Genomic DNA, 1,680 nt, shown 5'->3' with positions numbered 1-1,680 from the left:
TATTTCTCCAGAAAATACGTCGAGGTTGGCCTCTTCTGTGACGATAGGTGATGCCCCCGACCATAGTCCAGACTCAGGTCGAGGGTGGAAGTACATTGTTCGAATTCGACTACTTTGGTGTGCCTGTTAGATTATTTTGGTAACTTCCAGGCCTATTTGACTCAATCATCTCAACTATACTTGGAAACTTGTATCCCAGCTGTTGGGGACTGTTTTTGTATTGCTCGCTCTTATCGAGCTGAGCGGTCGCGGACTCGGAGACATGTGTCTGAATATAACCACGTGGAGGCTGAGATCGGGTTCATTGACTTTTCCCAGCTGATGGACTGCATTGAGGATCTCGTCTGCGACACAGTCCAGAGAGTGATGCAAACCTCGTCCGATGATATTTACCACATCAACCCGGTGATTTATGTGCAATTATTTAAGAACTTTGAGCCCCCAAAGATTCCGTTTCGCAGAATGAATTACAAGGAGGCGATTGAGTTTTTGGTTGCCAACAAATTAAAAAGGATGATGGAAGTGACTTTGAATTCGGAGATGTCCCTTTTATGCCTAATGTCGACAGGATATACCAGAGGCGCCGGAGAGGCAGATGACAGATATGATCGGCGAACCGATTCTTCTTTATGGATTCCCTGCTGAAATAAAGTCATTTTACATGAGTCGGTCTGCTGAAGACAATCGAGTGACTGAGTCTGTTGACTTGTTGATGCCGAATGTGGGAGAAATTGTCGGGGGATCGATGCGTATTTCTGATGAGGCCGAGTTAAATGCCGCGTTTCTAAAAAATGAGATCGACCCTTCGCCATATTATTGGTATACTCAGCAGGTGCAATCCGAGTTTATTCGTAGAGGAAGTTTGGAACTTTCCCTCATGGAGGATATGGACTTGGACTTGAGCGCTTTGCGACCTGGATGTTGGGGCTCTATCATATAAGGGAGGTCTGTCTTTATCCCAGGTTTATTGGAAGAGCTTCTCCTTAACTTTTTCTTGGTTTCAAATCATTTTTCTTATAAACCAATATTTCCTAATTAGTAAATCTATCCGTGAAATAAAAACATTATATCGTTTCGTCAGGCAATCCAATTCTTTAGAAATTTGTCTTAAGATAAGCAGATATGATGGGCAAACCGATTCTTTTTTGTGGATTCCCTGCTGGCATAAAATCATTTTTATTTCGTCCTATATGATCTTGACTGAAGGATTTATGCAGTACCTATTTAATTTCTTTTTGTCTTTAGCAACATGTTTGATACAAATAAATCGGAATTTTTCATCCGGTTTCATCACACAATGCATTATATCTTTTATTACTCGGCTCTAAGTTTCTTGTTCTATTTCCATTAATTACCATGCGTTCGAGGTAATTAACGAATTTGTTGTTACAAGAAATTCAGTCAGTTTATAAATTTGGAGATCATGAACTTTATTTCTACTTAGGTTGGCTGCAACGTTGGAAAAAACAACATATCAATTGATACGCCAGTTTCTTACTAACAGCTATTTAACAAATAAAATAGACATGGACAACTTTTATGAATTAGAAAAAAGCGTCTAACGTTTTCCAGAAGACTAGGAAGTTCAAAATTGATGTTTTAACGTTTTTGACTATTTTTTTTCTTGCCTATTAAAAATTTTTTGATTTTTATTAAAATATCGGATAATTTCATATATCG

At 38.8% G+C, this 1,680-nt stretch overlaps 1 protein-coding gene across 1 annotated transcript; it reads left to right on the top strand.

Annotated features, from left to right (window-relative positions):
- The first annotated feature begins 574 nt into the window (after positions 1 to 574).
- Positions 575 to 971, top strand: LOC115230075 (asparagine--tRNA ligase, cytoplasmic-like). The gene has a single exon (XM_036499495.1). The coding sequence runs from the start codon at positions 596 to 598 to the stop codon at positions 938 to 940; it is 345 nt and encodes a 114-aa protein (XP_036355388.1). The 5' UTR covers positions 575 to 595; the 3' UTR covers positions 941 to 971.
- The last annotated feature ends 709 nt before the right edge of the window (positions 972 to 1,680 follow it).

This window comes from Octopus sinensis, unplaced genomic scaffold, assembly GCF_006345805.1.
Source record: "Octopus sinensis unplaced genomic scaffold, ASM634580v1 Contig14403, whole genome shotgun sequence".
Classification (NCBI taxonomy): domain Eukaryota; kingdom Metazoa; phylum Mollusca; class Cephalopoda; order Octopoda; family Octopodidae; genus Octopus; species Octopus sinensis.
The sequence above is the reverse complement of the archived record's forward strand: the minus strand, read 5'-3'. Positions and strand labels throughout refer to the sequence as shown.